At 51.7% G+C, this 17,344-nt stretch overlaps 1 protein-coding gene across 6 annotated transcripts in view; it reads left to right on the top strand.

Moving 5' to 3' along the window:
- The window catches only part of MEGF11 (multiple EGF like domains 11), a 343,797-nt gene that overhangs the window by 153,292 nt on the left and 173,161 nt on the right, over positions 1-17,344 (top strand). For all 6 annotated transcript variants that reach the window (XR_013370476.1, XM_077881550.1, XM_077881548.1 and 3 more), the window contains one exon: positions 15,645-15,737. Coding sequence is in view for 5 of the 6 variants with exons in the window: in XM_077881550.1 (XP_077737676.1) it covers positions 15,645-15,737 (93 nt within the window). In the remaining variant the exon portion in view is untranslated. The remainder of the gene's footprint in view (positions 1-15,644; positions 15,738-17,344) is intronic.

Genomic DNA, 17,344 nt, shown 5'->3' with positions numbered 1-17,344 from the left:
TTTTCAGGCTTTCTGGTTTCTGGAAGCATGCTTTCTCAGTCCCCAGGGGAGGCCGAAGCACTGTGGTTCACACCCCATAATGTGAGGCCTGGGCTCCTGGCCTCCTGCCCAATACCACTCCTTGCCGCTGGACCTGGAGCAAGGCTTGCCTTGTGAAGGCTCTCAGCAACCAGCAAGCATCCCTGGGCCACTGGGCCGTGCCAGACTCTGGGCTATGTCTCTGCCCTGGAAGGAGCATCAGGCAGGGGTCTTTGCCCTCCAGCGGCTGATAGCTCAGCTTGCAAGATGAGCCCTCCACCAGGTGGTATTTAATCAGGCCAGCTGCTCCAGGAGACGGGTCCAGACAATGCTGCAGGTGAAGAGAGACTGTGTCAGCGCCAGGGGGTGAGGAGCCGGGAGGTCAGGCTCTCAGCAGTCTCTGGTGTGGGTGACCCTGGGCAAGTAGTACCTTCATATCTCTGAGCCTCGCTATCCCCATCTGTAAAGTGAGTCTAATAACAGACCTGTCTTGCCTACTTCTTAGGGGAGTTGTGAAAGTCGATGAAATGGCAAACATAAATGTGCTTTAGAAATGCCAAAGTGCCAGATGAGTAGGAACGATTACCTGCGTGGAAAATTCGGAGGCAGAAATCTGTTTTATCTTTCCTTCAGCTTCTTCCGTCTGCTTTTCCTCCTTCCTTTCTGCAAATAACTGGCCAAATGGCTCTCCTCTGCAAATACCACGCTAGGTAATGAGTCAGGGTTGAGGGAAAGAGCGGGGCATAGATTAAGACCCGTTCCAACCTTTAAGGAGTTTGCCATAGGTAGGAGCCAGGGGTCACCGGAACTGTGATACAGAGTGGAGTGTGCTCCCTCCCTGCCAGCTGGGCTTCCAGGCCGGCTGCCTCAAGAGCAAGGGCATAGGCTGAACCCTAAAGAAAAGGTAGAAAGGTAGATGGGCAGCAAGAGGGAAAGGACAGTCTGACATTCCAAGGGGGAGTTTGCTCTAGTGGGGGGAGCACAGAGAAGGAAGGGAACCAGGACCCAAGGAAGATGCTTTGTCAGCAGGCTGCTCTCTGCTGGAATGCAGCTGTCTCTCAAGGGCTGATGCTGACCAATGGATGGGCGGGTGGTGGGGGGCACATCAGCTTCCTTCCTGCAGGCTTCTCTGGGGAGGTTGGTGTCTGACCTGAAATGACAGGGCCCTCTGGGCCACGCTGCAGCCCCACCCCCCTTTGCCCCACCCCATCCCCCACCCAGGGCCAGAGCTACTGGGTGTGAGCGAGCCCACTGTCACTGGAGATGAAGGAAAGGTGGAGCTTGTGAGCAGGGCTGCAAATTGTTGAGTTAACGAGGAAGGGAAGTGGAGTCAGCAAGGTGAGGGAGCAGGGAGAGAGGCAGGAGAGAAGGAGAGCAGAGAACAAGCAAGGAGGCCAGAGGAAGGGACAGAGGAGGGGATGAGACGGAGGCAGGCGTCTAAGCAGATTAGGCTGATAAAAGTGGGACTGAGGGAGAGCCAGGGTCTTATTTGGAGGAATCAGTACTGCTCTCTGCATGATACAGGAGTAACCACCACCTCGGGAATCTGTGCGATTGTATTTTATTGGGTCTCCCAGTGCTGTGCTGAGGCCAGCCGCAGCCCTTCCCTGCATGCCAGGGGCCTCCTGGGGAGCCCGCTTTTGGCAGGTTGGGGAGTGGGCCACGGAGACCTGGTCATCATCGCCACAGAGGTGACGGCCAGGCCCTAACTCATCAGGAGAACCCACCTGCGCTCAGTGACCCCTTGACTCAGATGAAACCTTCCGCAGAACTCCTCCTTCCTGGGTGGCACTTCGGGCCCCACGGGGCTGGCCGGCACTCTCACCTGGGACTAGTAAGTGTGACACTGCCGGGTTACCTCTCCTGGAAGATTCCTGTGCATGGTGGGCCTTATTATTATTATTTTTTACAGTTTTAGTAATATTTATTTTCCGTGCAGATAATAACCTTCACCTGGTTCAACATTTAACCGCTAAAAAGGGGAGGCACTCACTATAAGGCCTTCTTCCCACGTGCCCTCCTGGAGGAGACCCCGTAACTCGCTTCGGTGCATCTTTCCAGTGCTATTTTATGTACAGATGAAGAAATAGATGTGTGCACTCTTTGCCAACACATTTTCATTTTTACACCAGTGGCAGCAGCTTCTAAAGCCTGCTCTGCCTTGACTTTTTTCCCCCTTTGGCTCTAGCTGATGTTCTCTGTATGAGAAAAGCCATCTGGTTCCTTTGTTTCGGCTGCACAGTATCCTACACGGTGTGGCTCCGTCATCGTTTCTTTGCCCCTTCGCTTGTGGATGGATGTTTAGCTTATTTCCAAGCTTTTGCTCTCCTGGACCAGTGGCTGTAGGAAATGACCCTTGTGTTTGTCATTCTTCAGGGGCAAGGATGTTGATGTGATGCAAAGATACAGAGGGTGAAATATTTAGGGGTGAACAGAGTCCCTCCCTGTTGTGTCTCAACTGTTTTTCCTGCATAGCGGAGGGCCTTGGGCTGGAGAGGCAGGGGGAGGGGGCCGGGGTGTCAGGAGGGTTGGGGACCTCCTACAGAGTGAGACTGGAGGGTCCAGGTGGGATGTTGGTTCCCTCCACCCAAGTCGCCAGGGCTAGAGAGCGATGGCAGATCCTGCCCAGGAGCAGTGAGAGGCTGGCAACCCTGCTCTGGCCATTGGAGTCCCAAGACCTCAGCCTGCCCGGTGAGACACTTCATGCCACCCAACTGAGGGGTTTTCTCCTCCTCTGGGAAGCCTTCCCTGCTCACCCAGCCCACGGGCAGCGTTCTTCCTTTACCTGACTGCCAGGGAGGCCTAGGTCTGCTCCGGAGGCCCTGTGACAGGGTGCAGAGGGGAGTGCCCGCTCTGGGCCTGCAGAGCCCTCGGCTGAAATCCAGACTTGCTGCTTCGAAGCTGTGGGACAGGGCATGGTGATTTAAAAAATAAAAAGGTCATTTAAAAATAACATTTTCCCCAGTTGCTAAAGCATTAGATGTTCAAAAAGTATTCTTTGGAATGTAAGGAAACACTCCTGGCTTGGCGCTGGGTCAGGGATGGTTGGGGTCAGGGTTGGGTGAGGGGGCTGGAAATCCATGGCTGTGAACCTGAGCAGGGGAGGTCTGCAGATCTCCCATTCACAGGACCTCAGAGGACACAGGCTCCAAGCCTCTGCCTGGTCCTCTCACCACCCACAGTGCTCCAGCAGAGGCTGGGAGTGATCCCCACGGTGCATTAATCACAGAACTGGGGGCCGGGGGGTGGGGTGGGCCACAGGCAGAGTCTTCTAGACCCTCAGGCCAGAGTCTTTCTAGAGAAGAAGACTGTTGAGGTCCTGAGGTAGCAGGAAATTCCTAAACAGCCCAGGGAGACCCACATACACCCCAGGCTGTAAAGGGGTATGGATTGAAAGAAGACTGACTCATAAAAGCACCAACTCCTCTTGGTGGACTGTCAGGGAATTTAGGCATCCTCAGGCTGGGCAAAGAAGTGGACGGACCAGGCAGGAGTGCAGGGGGGTGGGGTGAGGGTGGGGGGAGCAGCTGACTGTGACCTTCGTGGCTGCCTTTCCTATTCACTTTGCATTATTTTTATTAAAGCCCTAAATCAGTGGTGCTAAGTTGCTCCTGATTTAGCTTCTCAGTAGGAATAAGATTTAAGCCCAGCAGGACGTCAGGGCCCCTCGCTGCTGGGGGCACAGGGCAGTGACAATGCTCCTATACTTTGGGTGGGCTTCATCGTGCTGGTGGGTGGCAGCTGCCTGGCTACGGTATCCAGGACAAAAGACCAGCTTTGAGAGAAGGAAGGACACTTCTCCATGGGCAGGCACCTTGGGTGCCAGCCACACGCTGCTCAGAAGCCATGGGGTCCTATTAATGGGTTTCCGATCTGCTTCTGTTCCGAGAGAGAAAAACTCCCCAAAGCCTTGTTATGTGGAATCAGGAGGAGACATAGGAAAGGGCAAGACAGTAGCTGGGCCAGCTCCGAGGAGGCGGATTTCAGTTCAGTGAAGCAAAAAGCTTTCTAGTGATCAGAGCGGTTCGTAAAAGGAAGGGCTTCATTGATTCATTCATTGGTAGATTCAGCAGATGTGTATCGAGTTTCTGCTTCGTGCCAGGACTGTGCTGGGCCCTGGACTAAAGCCAGTGCTGAAGACAGTCAACAAGCCAGGTAGTGACATGTGACCTGTGCTTTGATGAAGAAGGGCAGGTGCTAGGGGAGCACGTATGAGAAGCACCTAGTCTATCAAGGGTGGCTAGGGATGGCTTCCCAAAGTAGGCACCGTGGAAGGTGAGACCCGAGAGATGAGTAAGCCAGGCAAAGAGGAGAGGAGAAGAGTGGCTCCAGGAAGCAATACAGCATGTGCAAAGGCCCAGAGATTGGAGAGAGCCTTTCCTACTTAAGGGTGTGGATGCAATTGAACGAGTTTGGGGCAGAGTGACTGCATTCCTTGATAGCAGAGGCATCTCAGTCATTTGGCATAGGATGTGGGAGAGGGGCACCAAGCTCTGGATGAGGTGATAGAAGTGAGGACTCTAATTACGTGGCCTCTTCTGCTTCAAGATGCTGTGGTTCAGAGCATCCACTGAAGTCCCTGAGTTCAGTATATTCAGGTGTCACATATGGACTGCCTCCTCTAAAATGAATCATGATAGTAAGAGCTGGGACTTATGGGGTCTTTGCTAAACACCCACTCTGTCAACTGCTCCATTATTTCAGCCAGCACCCCCCGCCCCAACAACACTCTTGATTTAGGCAATGCTGTTGGTCTAGTTTCACAGATAAGAACCCAGGGCTTTGCAGTGTTGGGTCGTTTTACTTGACTTTACTTGACTCAAGAGCACACGGCCAATTAAATGGAAGAACCAGAACTTGAACCAGGTCCATCCAACCTGGAGCCCATGTGCTTAACCACGTCCCTCTGCCTGGGATCTCTCTGATATCCATCTGCCCATTTGCCCAGTGCCCCCTCCTTTGGGACTCTGTCATGCGTGGCCATGAGAAGGGGCTAGTTCCTTCAGGAAAGGGAAGTTGCAAGACAGAACCAGGGGACTGGTTTTTAAATCAAAGCATTAAAAAAAAAAAAATACTCGACAAGCTTCATGTTTTGCTTTCCTCGTAGGTGATGAGGATCAATTTCCCAAAGAAAAAAAATCAATCAGTTGGAATGTGTCTTTCTAGAGAAAGCCTGGCATCTGTCAAATGGGAAAAAAAAGACCCAGAAAAAGATTTTCTTGGGTTGTGTGCTGGGGGTTGCTGACTCAGGCCGTATGCTCCAACATCATTAACAAGTTGAAAAGCTGTTGCTCCTTGCAGGAAATGCGGCATTGGTGGTTTGAACAGCTCAGTCCAGAAAATCCTTTACAAAGCAAAGTGAGGTGGACTGAGAGTACCAGGAGCATCCACCAGCAGATCTGGGGCCTGCAGGATGGATTAAGGGAATTGACTGCAACACTGGGGCTTTTGTCAGGCCCAGTGGTTGGACATGGCTGCTCTATGTGGAAACCCATTAGGGACATCCTGACAAGTTGGCAAATTTAATTGATAAACCATTATTAACAATCAAGCCATATTGAGGCAAGCCATGAGAGGCAGGCTTATATCTTGGGGGTGATTGGTAGAGATACAAGAAAGGTTCCCAGGGGAAGTCTGGGATATGATACTGGTGATGGATGATTGATGGCTCCCAGGCTAGAGGGGGGAGGCCCAAACCCCAGACCGAAATCCTTCTTGTTGGGTTTTGCTGGATAGCTCTTGTTTATTAGCTTGAGTCACTGGAATTGTTCTAAAGAGTGTTTCACTCTGCCACCATGAGATGATTTGGGGCCTGAAATTGCCCTGGTCTCTTAGCTGAGTAAGGTATTTAATCCCTACCAGACGTGAGAGACATGTAGGGCTCAGGATGAAGGGAAAGGAGAGAGATCCTTTGTGGATTCAGATACATATTCAACATTTATTTATTGAGCACCTGCTGTGGGCCAGGCAGCATTCTAGGGGAGTGGACCTAAAGGTGAACAACAGAGACCTGTTCTTTGCCTTTGCAGGGTTTATAAGAGATAGGCAAGTGGATAAAGTAGTCAGTTCTCCACCCTATGGGGCAAACCAGATGTTCAGGAGCAGGGAGGAAACCAACCCAGCCTCGGGGAAGGCTTCCTGCAGGAAGTGGCATCCAAGTTAATGTGAAGGGTAAGCAGAAGCAGTAAGGGAGCTGGAGAGCTGGGTTGCAGATGGAGTTCTAGGCTCTATGAAGGCCCAGGGTAGGGAGAGTTGAGGCTTATTCACAACCAGAAACTCCATGTGCGGAAGACGAGAGGGCAGGATGGACTGCTGTGGCTGAAGAGGTGAGAGATGGGCAGGGGGAAGGTAAAGGAGGTTTTCTTCTAGTAGAAAACCCTAAGAAGCAAAATTTCTGTGATCTGGGAAGTGTAGGAAGGCTGGTACAGTATCTGGCATGTGGCAGATGCTCTATAAATGCATTATGAATGAATGAATGTCAGGTCAAACATCCCCTTCTCTGTGAAGCCTCTCCCCTGTCTGCCAACATACAGAGTTGCCTCCCTTCTGTTGGCACCCATTCTGCGTTCTGAACTGGCTGTGACCAGAGACCTTTTATTTTTCATTTTCATTTTTTTCATTTGTAGGATTTACTTATTTTGCGGCAGGGAGGGGCAAAGGGAGAAAGAGAGTCACAAGCAGACACTGCGCTGAGCATGGAGCCCAATGCAAGGCTCCATCTCACAACCCTGAGATCATGACCTGAGCCGAAAGCAAGAGTCAGAGGCTCATCTGACTGTGCCATCCAGGCACCCCCAGCACCAGACACATTTTAGTGCTCTTGCTTGCTGGCTCACTTACTCCCCTGTCCTCCCACCCACCTGGCTATCCACCTACCAGTTTGCCCATGCACTCAGCGGCTTGCTCCTTCTCCCAGCATCGCTCTGTGGAAGTGGGGACTCTGGCCTACTTGCTTATGGTAGCCCATGTGCTTAAACTAGCACCTAGCACAGTGTCTGGTACAGAGTGGGTGCTTAATAAATGCTTCTGGAGTAAGCGATGCTCAGAGGTAGGGGGATGGAATAGATGACCTTGAAAAAAATAATAGCTAGGTCCCTATGTGCCAGACAGTGTGCTAAGAAGTAAGCGGTTTGCTTGTATTGATGGTTTAACTTTGCAACCAAACTATAAGCTAGAGAACCAGTGTCCCCATTTTAAAGATGAGAAAACCAAGGCCCAGAGAAGAAAAGTAACTTGCCTGAGGTCACCACTAAGAAGTGGGCTTGAATCTAGGCAGCCAGGCTCCCAAGTCCATTCTCTGCTGTCTTCTCAGTCTTGGCCCCTGTGGAAATTCGAGTGCAGTTGCTCTGGGCACAACTCCCTGAGAGGGCGAGGGTCTGGTTCCCAAGGGGTCAGGAGCAGGCAGGAGGAGTAGCACTGCCTGGGAGTCCCATGGGCAGGGCAAGGCCTCTGCGTTTTGGACTCACCTTCATAATCCCTACCCGGGGGTCGGGGTGGGGGGGCAGGGGCGGCCCAGCACACAGCACGTGCTGGCTAAACACTTGTCCAGTGAACACATGTGTGTGGGGGGGTGCACGAATGAGCAGAGGGTGCAAGGGTGCAGGGAGGACACCTGGCAGCAGGTAGGTTCACATTTTCCCCCAGAAGCATGGCCAGCAGCCCTCTAGGAGAGAAAGAGCCTGGCGGCCAAACTGCAGCCTCGTTTTGTTCTAGACTTCTCTTCTCTGAAATGACAGTTATAATTCACCAACGAGCCACGCGGGGACCTCGGGGCCCCCTTGTCTGCCCGCAGTACCCACACTTCCAGTGTTCCCAGTGCTACACCCCCGCCTCCCTGCCTCGGTGAACGAGGAAGCCTCTCCTCTTTAGGTCTCACCCAGGCCTTTCTGTCATCCTGTGAGCTGGAAATGAACCTAAGAATGCTTTGGGGCTGTGGCATCCCAGCTCCCCTGGCCAGCCCTGGGAAAAGGAATATTAATAGCACCATAAAGAACAAAGCCAACCAGCAACAACTATAATTGACCTCTGGTTCTAGGTGCTTTGTGTGAATCAACTCATTTATTCTTTGTAATAACTGCCTAAGTCCCCAGCCATCTTGTAAATGGGGAAACTGAGGACAAGCTGTGTTGCTTAAGGACACGCAGCTAATAAGTAGCAGAACAAGGACCAGGCTTTTTATCTGTCAAAGACTAAAACTCAGCAAAGACACCACCAAATTAGGATGAATGGGTACGGGCTGGCTTGGCTGATTGGGTGGGGGCAGCCAACCCCTGGTTACCTGTGTGAGCCCTCCTAGTGCTCATCCCTACCTGCGCCCCCGCCAGTGGGAAGAAGGGGGACCTATAGGCCCATGAACTCCATCCAGACAAGAAGAGCTCTTGGCTCCCAGTATCCTTTCATCGTATCAACTCTGCAGGTGAAACACTTCCTTTCTTTTGTTCTAATTGACTATTTATGTCTTGGAGTCAGATGTGACCAAAGCAATTCAAAACTCTAGATGTGCTGAGAGGAGGGACCAGCTGTTGTCGCTCTTCCTGACCATCCAGGGGACTTGGGGCTGGCAGTTATAAAGGAAGGAGTAATACACGTCGGATGAATTGTTTTGGAACTCCCTTTTGGTGACTCCCTGACTCGGGTACCTGTACCACTCCCCCATTTCCCCTCCCCCCTCCCCCAGCCACATGCTACATGACCTTGGGCGTGGCAAAATCACTCATGCTAAGTGTGTCACTTAGGAATTGGCACTTGGGCCCACTTGGATGTAGGTCATTTTATTTCCAAGCAGAATCAGATGACAGCCTGACCTGTGGCTCCTGCCAAGAATGCTAATGGAGGACTGATCAATGTACCTGGGGGCACCAGGGACACTGGGTTGGGGGGAAGCTCCAGAAGCCATGTGCTGCAGAATTCTGGGAGGCCACCACCTCCTTTCCCTGGCTCCCTAGTCTTCTTTCGTCCTAGCTGAATATCAGCCCCGTTGGCCAGGGAACATGGAAGTTGTCTTTATTTATCTTGACCTTTTCATGTAAGTAATTTTTATAGTTCCATTAACTAGTAAGACCATTTCAAAACCGCCAGGCAAAATATATTACTGTGAATGCCCCAGGGACTTATGGGTTTTCTTGGGTGGAATGCTAATAGGAGTGAGAATTGATTCAAAGGGCTCACCATGAACGAGGGACAGCAGACGGGATGCCTTGGTCAGGGAACGGCCAGGATGTCTCAGCGGTTTGTTTGCAGAGAAGAACCTAAGTCTGACCTAGACACCTTTGCTTGATGCCAAGATGCCTGGACTAGGGGATGCTCCAGCCTCACATCTGTATCTCAGAATACATTTGTTCGATGACAGGCTTTGTGTTTGCATCTGTGGAATGGATTCTTCTCAAACTTGGTATAAATCAGTAAACCAAAAAGCCAATTGCTGCTGCAATGGGGCCCTAGACTCCCAGAGCTGAAGGGACATTTAGATCATGTCCTTCAACCCCTTCATTTCACAGAGAGGGAAGCTGAGACCCAGAGGAGGGAATGGACTTGGCAAATCTGTGACAAATGTGGTGCTGGAACTTACTTAACTTATGGTTCAGGTGGTGGTGGAGCATGTGGGTTAAGAGCCTGTTAGCATCACATAGATGTGGGCTCAAACCTTGGCTTGGCCACTGGATCAGTTAGGGTCCTGGCAAGAAACAGATGGCATGTTAACTGAGGAGAGTTTAATAAAATGATCACAGATATCCACCTCTATTTGTGTCACACCATTTTGCATTTGCAAAAAACTTTTACATTAGGACCTGTTTTTGCTAACGGGAAGAAATCCAAAGAGGACTTTTACTTTCATGAAAATGGTGAAAGTGAAAATAGTGCTCGAAATTTGTTTTGCAGCAAGTGGTTATAAAGTTAGCACGCACCCTGAGGAGTAAGAGTGATGCCCCAATCTGCTTTCCCAGGAACTACATTTAGCATCTCAGCATCAAGCCTGCATGGCTTTGAATTGTGTCTGGGCATCTGTGCTTTATCTCAATTTAATTTTGTGCATCTGTTAGCAAGACGTGTCATAAGGTATCAGAAAAGCCTAAGAGGTTATTTTCTGGGTCAAATTTTTTTGTATAAATTAATGGTAATTGCTTTTTTTACTTGATGCCATTTTTGGCTTACAGAAGGGTTCATAGGAATGTTCTACTTTCATAGAGGGAGAGGGATCAGTATTTATGACAGCATGGGAAGGGATAAAGAAACCAAGTGGAAATTTAGGTCTAGCAACCAAAGAGAGAGTCCCTCCAGGCTTGGGCTGAAAGAGGCTCCCCACACCCGCCCTGAGCACCCTGACCAGTACTGTCAGCCCTTACCGTCCCATCTCTTGCTGGTATTTTCCATCGGCCAGACCCATCCAGAAGCCAGAGGGCAAGGAGGCCCATTAATGCAGTCCTTGGAGGTCTTCCTCTCAGGGCACAGAGGGGACGGGCACAGAAGGGCAGAGTGTGATCCGGGAGGGCAGATGGAGACTATGCCTTCTCAGGGGGTAAAAACTGGTTTTCAGTCTGTTTATACAGAAAGCAAAAACACACTGTATATCTGGGTAGGTACTGGGTGTATATCTGTGGTATCACAATTTCATGGGAGGGAGCGATTAAGAAAAAAATGTCTAAAGTGGTTTCCCAAGGGGAGGAGTTGATGGTGAAAACACGGTGGAGAAATATTGACCTCGCCCAGCAGCTGTGGGAATCTGCACAAGTTACTAAGCCCTTCCTGTGGTTGATTCCCAACTGTAAAAGGAGTAGTCATTCCGTCTGCCTCAAGGATGAAAGGGGGCAACAGGAATGCGGTGCCCGGCAGAGAGAAAGGATTCATCACTTGGCTTTTCCTCGCTGACCACAGTGATTAGTGTCTGATGAGAGTCATATGGCAGGTGGTACAGAGCCCAAACTCACACTCAGGTCTCCTGCCTCTTAATCCCGTGCCATTTCCAAAGGAATGGAGGACAGAGACTGGGGTCCCTGTGATGTCAAGGGCCCTAGAAAGAGGATGGGGCTTGGGGGCCAGCCAGGAAGTGGTACTAGGGCAATGGCAGAGATCCAGGCATTTCCTGGAGGGGGTAGGGCTGGGCAGGATGCTAGCTCATGATGATTCTTAGCTGAATGGGACTTTATAGACCTCATCTGGTCTCATCTCAATTTATAGGTCAGGTTGCAGGGCCCGGAGAGGAAAGTGGGATGCTGAGTATCATTGAAATATATGTGGTGGTCGCATACCCCGGATCTGCTTACACCTGTAACTTGGCTTGTTCTGTAACCCCCTACAGCACCATTCTCAAGACCACCAGCCACCCTAGGCCCCATGGGCAGAAACAGCCTGAGCCAAGGGGCAGGGCCCAGAGATTGGGTGACTGCTCTGTGACTGAGCCGTGCCCTCCCTGCATGTGCTCTGAAGCTCTCTCCTTGGGACTCACCCAAAACTGAGACACCTGCTTTGTCTCAGGCAGCATGAGAGCTTCAAAAAGGCTGAATAGGAAGTGGCTTTTGTCCTCTCAAAGGCCAGGGATTCACAAAGGAGAGACAGATGCTGCGATGGTTAACTCCCTCAAGGTGTACTGGGATGGCCTGTGTTGAAAGTTCTGAGGCCTGGCACACAGTAGGTGCTCAGAAAATGGTAATGGACAGGAAGCAGAGATACCAGCTGTCAGCTGGACTTAGATGTCAAGTCCAGACCACATGTAGCACATGTGTGTGTGTGTGTGTGTGTGTGTGTGTGTGTGTGTGTGTATGTGAATAATCAAGGCAGCTCATGCTTACTGAGTACTTGCTGTGTGCCAGGTACTGGCCTCAGCACTTTACACTGCATTTCATTGAATCTTTGCAGCAACCCATGAGTTAGGTACGATCAGTGTCCCCATTTCACAGATGAAGAAACTGAGGCACGGAAGGTTAGATACTTTGCTTATTGTCCTGTAATTGTAATTGACAGACACAGAATTTAAACTCTGGTCGTTGCATTATCTCCCACCCCGACCTCCCCACCAGGGCTGGAGATGGGGCCACCCTCCAGCACACCATCCCCGACCAGGGTTTGTCAGCAGATCACTACAGCCCTCCCCATGTGTCTGGGGCCTTAGTGGAGGGAGGGAGACAGCTTGCGTGTGGGGACCCCCACTCAGGTCTGAGGATGTCCTACTACATAAGAGTAGCGAGACCCACACAGAACTTACTATACCCCAGGCACCCCTCTGGGTGCTTTGTCAACTCTTATAATCCTCACACACAGCCCGAGGCCCGTCCTGTCACTGGCCCCCGCTGAACAGATGGGGACTGACACGGAGACGACGTTAACTTCCCCAAGGTCTAGAGCTACTAAGTGGCCTCCCTGGGTCCAGACCCAGCTTCTGGTGCAGTCTTTGCTCTTAGCCACTGTGCTGTGCTGCTTCTCACTAAAAATGCCTCCAGCACCCCGATGTTGGAAACGGGACTGAGGCAGGAGGGTAAGGTGGTGGGAAGCCGAGAGAGCAGAGGTTCAAATTTCTGAGTGGGGCCAGGAGAGGGGAGGTGGTGGTGTCAGGGCCACCTGCTGCTGGGGGTACAGGAGTGGAGAGAGGGACTCAACAAAATGCCCCTGTTTAGAGTTGCAGGAGCCGGAGAAGAGGGCGACCAGGGTGGAAGAGCTCTGATTGAACCCCTTGTAGGGGGTCGGCCAGCGTGAAGAGCGGGGTCAGAAAGAACTTAGGGGACACATATGCTCTAGGGGTGGCTGCTGTGTCAGCCCCCGCCCTCTGCAGAGGGGCTGCCCACCGTCAGGCTACCGCAGAGTCAGGAACCCCAGCCCCAGGGAGGGACAGGGGTCTCCCCTTCATTCCCCCTCAGGAGACTTCCCTCACAGCACCCACGTCCTATGGCCTCCCCACCAGGTACATAAGCCCACGGTGGCCCGATTGCCAAATATGGCCATCTGAACCTGGGATGTTTGCTATCAAATTTCATGCCTCAAACAACACCTGTGAAATATGAATGGATCGAGGTTTTGACGAGCAAATAGCCCAGGCATAAACCCAGGGCGATGAGGAGGGGAGGGGGATAACAAGGTCTGGAGGGGCCATGGGGATGCAACACCATCCCTGGAGCCAGGCCCAAGGTTTATGCAATGACTCATCTCCACGTAGGGTCTTTGGGAGCCAGTGGGCTGGATACAGGGCTGAGCTGAGGGGAGCTCCACAAACTGTCCTAGGGGTCCCTGGGGTTTGAGACAGAGACCAAAGGGAAGGGTGGTGTGGAGTTTGGCTAGAGCACCTGAAGGCCCTGCCCTTCCGGCTAGGAAGAGGTTCAGGAGATAGGCCTATGGCCAGGTGTGTAGGGTGAGCAGGGCCACGGAGAGGCGAGGGTTGGCAGGGCACTTCATCAGTACGTCAAGCTTCCTCTCTGCTCCCTTGAGCTGCTCTGAGCCCCCTGCCCAGCTCCCCTGCAGGGCACTCAGTGTGTTGAAGCAGCTTCTCTGGCTTCTGCCTTCATGTCTCACCCTCCCGGGGGGCACCCACAATACCCTGTGCCATCCCCATGGGCTGGCTCCACCAGCCACTGAGCTGTCTAGGCTGGGTGAGAGGTGAAGGCACCTCTCCCTTCCCTTTACCTTCAGGAGGCTCATCTCCAAGCTCCTTGCTTCCTGGCAAAGAAGCCACAAGCTGTCCACAAGGTCACAAACACTTGGGCCTCTGTTTCTCCATGTGTAAAATGGAGGGGCTGGACATGATGTTCTCTGAGGTCTCTTCCAGCCCTGATAGTTGGCTGATTCATTGCTCGCTATCTGCCCTCACTGCACCCCAGCAGAGCCCCCAGGAGTCAGGGTGTCACTGTGCAGTCTGAAAGCAGCAAGCAGTGTCTCGAGCTGATCTGACAAGTTGATGGGAGGGTCTGCTGGATGGCTGAGAGCCCCAACAATGGATCAGCAGGGACCTCAGCCTATGGGGGTGCAGATAGGGGAAGGAAGCAGCCGAGGCCAGGGCTTGGAGCTGGCTGGGCTGAGGTGCTGGCCTCTGAGAGGGCCTGGGGATGGACAGCTGGTATCCATTGTGTTCTGGGCACATTGATCCATTTGAGTTTATTTGGAAAGTCCAGTGGAGCAGGGCGAGCCAGGGCAGCAGGAGCGGTCAGATGAGGTCTTGCTAGCTGGGTGAGCCCCTCACTGTGGCTCTAAGTGGGACTGGTCACTGGAGTTCCCCAGTGACAACTGGGTTAGCCAGCCATTCCCCAGAGCTCTGGGGCTGTAGAAAGCTTCACATACCAGAACCTTCCCTGAGAGCCACCTGTACAGATGTTAGAAGGACGTGGGTGCCGGGGCCCTCCTCCAATATACCGCAGCTAGGTTTGTAGAGGATAGGCTGACTGCAGACCACTGACCAGTGGGGCATCTGACATGGCCCTCCTGGATGCCTTTGCACAGGGGCTTGGGCAAAGCCAAGACAAAGGCTTCAGAGTCAGCATCTGGGATTGGGAGGGCCAGAGGACCTCACACCAACCATAAAATGAACTTTGTTGTCTAACCTGACAGTGGCCTCTCAGTGGGCATTCAGGCCAGGCAGTGGGCATGGCAGTGGAGTGGATGTTTGGAGGTCAGTGGCTGCTCCTCAGAACTCACCACTGGGGGCCACCTGTCCCCTCACCCTGGGCCAGTCCCAGGCAGAGAGGTCTCTTATTGCTTGTCAGGAAAAAGCACTTCATCTAGGTCCCGTCTAAGAAACTGACGGGGCTGATGGTAGCTGCTGAGTTCCAGAGCTTACAGAATTGGCCTGGGTGGCAAATGGGAGTTTTCTGTAATCCCTCACTGATGGATCAGATGGTGGGGCAGATCTCTCAGGAGCAAAAGATGACCTTGAAAACATATAGATGTCAAAGGAAGAGAGAAATAATCCCCCTTCCTCAAACTGCTGCCAATAAGCCTTCTTGACACTGGAGGAAGGCGCTGGAAACTGCGGCTGCTGCCTCCCAGCTCAGGCTGTAGCATTTGCTTGCATGATAAGAGATTGCCAGGCACTTTCTAATTACAATTATCATCATCATAGATGTCTCTCTTAATTACTTTCTTATAATTAGCTGTTGCTTTTTCCTCGGCATTTGTGTACTTTGCAGATTTGCTGACATTTGAGAGCCCCCAAAACAGGGGCATTTGGGGAGGAGAGCAAAAAAAGGTGGAGGAAATATAAGCGGAACCTATTCTTTTCAGGCAACCTGATAAATTCCGGGGCCTCTGTAAGAAAGAAACTGGGAAAAGCAAAAGATGGCCATGACAGGTCACTTCCCGAGCTCATAGGAAAGAGATTAGGAGTGTGGATTTAGGGTTGGGGTTTGTGGAGGGTCTTCAAGTGTTAAATCTTGGAGAGAATATTCTTGAAAAGCTAAGGCTGACGTCTCTCGGGCTTGGGTTTCCTTTTAAGAGATGAGACTGGGACGAAGCACACTCTTGTTGGATCCATTTCAGAGTTAATTAAATGATGCGGGTCAGGAGTAGCTTGATTTTCCCCAAAGCCAGTGATGCATTCTGAGCATCCCTGGGCCCCAGGGGATCATTACAAAGTGGTTCATGCTCTTTGACCAGATGTTTGGTTTTCACTCTCTGTTCCTGTGCTTTCTCCCTCTCCCGGCCCCCTGCAGCCCTGTGTACGGAGGACTGTGTGCACGGTCGCTGTGTTTCTCCGGACACCTGCCACTGTGAGCCCGGTTGGGGAGGGCCCGACTGTTCCAGTGGTGAGTCTGGGGTCTTTGGGGGCCAGGAGGTCCCTTGGCTGTGGTGTGGGAGGGGCCATGCCATGTGCATGCTGAATTCTTTGTGTTGGTCTGGGGCAGCCTAGGGGAGTGTGGACATTGGGGAGGAGGCATACCTGCAATTTACATGGTGATGCTTGGGGTGGAAGTCTCCAGAGGCATGGAGGTAATGGTTTGTGGGGTCTGGAGAAGCATTGTGCATTGCGTTTATTGGAAACTGTGGAGTATTTGTACAACTCTGACTTGATGAAATACTTCGAGATACAGTCTTTTAAGGGTTGAGATGCTCTTGGGACTTATGGACAGGGCCAGAGACTGCTGCCTCCCACAGCAGCATGGGGTATTGTATCTGCCTTGGGGCTGGCCATCAAGAGGGTGAGGTGCACCCAGCAGCTGCTAGGGGAATTCTCTGCCAAAAACCCAGCTGGAGACAACTCTTGCTCTTCTGGCTCATTCCCCTTAAATGCTCACAGATAACCCTCTTCCCATTGGCACATTTTGCACTCGACGGTTGGTCAACATGATGGTCTTAGATGATTTTCGAGCAGGCTTTGATTAGTGTTGAGACCCAGTTTTCTTCCTGCTTCGAGCTGGGGTAGAGCATCTTCTTTATTGTGACTTGAGTAGATAACATATCTAAGCTGATCCATTAGGGATCTGACCCCCAGTATTGACCCATCTTGGGGAGCCACCTCCCTGGTCCCTATCCCAAAGTAACTCTAATGGTCATGACAACTTGAAGAGGGGAATGATAGGTCCATGTTGGCCCAATGTGCTGCTCTTGCCCTTTTCTGCTATCTCTGTTGTGGTGGAAACATCTAGTTATGGTCCTTTTTCCCAAGGGCCTTGACCAGAACCTTCCCATCTACCCAGTGCATTAGAACATATACCCCAGCAAGGCTATGGGATGTGGTCTTATTTCAACCCTGGCTGGTTATCTTGGTTCGGGGAGTTCTGGGATCTGTTTGGGGTACTTGGGAAAGTCTTCAATGCACTGGGGCCTTGGTGGCTTCCTCCTTCCAGCTGTTTCACTGCTTTGAGTTGGGCCACGCAGAGGAACAGGGCCAGGGGTTCCTCCAGACAACGAAAAGTAAGTTTGAGGGACACATGAGGTAAAGGAATGTGTTCGACCAGTCTTTCTGTGAACTACAGCAAACATCTTAAAAGTTAAAAGGTTTAAGAGCTTGTCCCCGCGCCTTGTCCATGTTTTGTTCTGTGTAACTTTGCTCACAGTGAACCCTTGATAAGAGCTAACTTGGATTAGGTGAACCCTGCAGGGACAGGTCTGCTTGTTGCCTTGTTGCTTGCTGGACTATAACATCAAGGGCAGGCTGTTGGAAGTTGGAAATATAGCCGGAGTCTCGGGGGCCCTGAATGCATTTAAACCCCCCACAGGCCCCCACCAGTGCAGGTGTATATGGTCCTCACTATATACTGGACTGTGCCAGGCCCTGGGGTGGGCCCTGGAAGGTCTTTCCAATACAGTCTCTATCTTTCAGGGTTACCCTCCTGGTAAAAGATAGTGTTTTGGTGGTAGATGAATCAGCCATAGGACACAAACTGTGAGCAGATGTACTCCAAGCAATTTG

Source organism: Canis aureus, chromosome 32, assembly GCF_053574225.1.
Source record: "Canis aureus isolate CA01 chromosome 32, VMU_Caureus_v.1.0, whole genome shotgun sequence".
NCBI lineage: Eukaryota > Metazoa > Chordata > Mammalia > Carnivora > Canidae > Canis > Canis aureus.
The sequence above is the reverse complement of the archived record's forward strand: the minus strand, read 5'-3'. Positions and strand labels throughout refer to the sequence as shown.